The sequence below is a fragment of the Mesitornis unicolor genome, unplaced genomic scaffold, assembly GCF_000695765.1.
Source record: "Mesitornis unicolor isolate BGI_N332 unplaced genomic scaffold, ASM69576v1 scaffold10409, whole genome shotgun sequence".
NCBI classification, from domain to species: Eukaryota; Metazoa; Chordata; class Aves; order Mesitornithiformes; family Mesitornithidae; genus Mesitornis; species Mesitornis unicolor.
In genome coordinates, this window is record NW_010206591.1 from 40668 (window position 1) to 41774 (window position 1107).

The 1107-nt window shown below is 34.4% G+C and overlaps 1 protein-coding gene across 1 annotated transcript in view; it reads right to left on the reverse strand.

Annotated features, from left to right (window-relative positions):
- Window positions 1-1107, reverse strand: part of RCC2 (regulator of chromosome condensation 2) — a gene marked incomplete at its 5' end in the record, with an annotated part of 5324 nt that overhangs the window by 4111 nt on the left and 106 nt on the right. Inside the window, 2 exons of the mRNA XM_010191825.1 lie at window positions 6-54; window positions 1050-1107. The exon at window positions 1050-1107 is cut by the window's right edge and continues 1 nt beyond it. Of these exons, the coding sequence (XP_010190127.1) occupies window positions 6-54; window positions 1050-1107 (107 nt within the window). The remainder of the gene's footprint in view (window positions 1-5; window positions 55-1049) is intronic.

The following is a 1107-nucleotide window of genomic DNA, read 5'->3' on the forward strand; positions in this document are numbered from 1 at the left end:
GGCACCCGTACCTGTGCGGCCCCCACAGGTTCTGGCCCAGATTCCGATATGCAACTGGGAATTAAAAAAAATAATAATAATTAAAACCAATGGTTAATAAAAATATAATTGAATAGAAATGCATAAAAATAAGGAATTAAAAATAACTTCATAGAAATGCATTTTTATATTCACTTGCTTTACAAGAGTCAGAGCAACCCAAGCTCTGGCCCAGATTATGCTCTGCAACTGTATAAAAAAAACCCCTCAAAAATATTAATTAATAAAAATAACAATTAAAAATAAACGCATAAAAAATAAGGATAAAAAGGGAATAAAAAGGCATAAAAAATAAGCAGCGTGTTTATTTTGCTTTGCAGGAGAGTCAGCGCGCCCCAAGCTCTGGCTCACATTGTGCTTTGCTACTATACAAAAAACCCTCTGAAAATATTAATTAATAAAAATAATAATTAAACATAAATGCATTCGAAGTAAGCAGAAAAAATTAAGGGAAAATAAAGGCACACAAAGTAAGCAGCGCGTTTATTTTGCCTCGCAGGAGAGACAGCGCAATGCCAAGTTCTGGCCCAGATTACGATACACAAGTGTCACTTCTCCTAAAATTAATTAATTTTTAAAACTTAATTAAATATAAATGCATAAAAATAAGGAGAAAAAAAATAATATAAAAGCATAAGAAATAAGCATCGTGTTTATTTTGCTCTACAGGAGAGCCAGTGCGCCCCAAGTTCTGGCCTACATTATACTGTGCTACTGTAAATAAAAAACCCTTCCAAAATATTAATTAACAAAAGTAACAATTAAATATAAATGTATTCAAAATAAGCAGAGAATTTAATGAAACAGAAGTGCATCAAAAGGAAGCAGCACATCTATTTTGCTTTGCAGAGGAGCCAACACACCCCAAGTTCTGCCCCAGATTACGATACACAACTATAACCCCCCACTATTAATTAAAAATTAAATATTTATGCATAGAAATAAGCAAAAAAAAGGTAATTAGAGTTAATTAACTGGAAAGGCGGGTGTATCCCCCCAGGCCCCCTTACCTTGCTGCTTAGGCACTTCTTTGCGGCCGATCAAGTCCCAATTGGTGGCCCCGAAGAT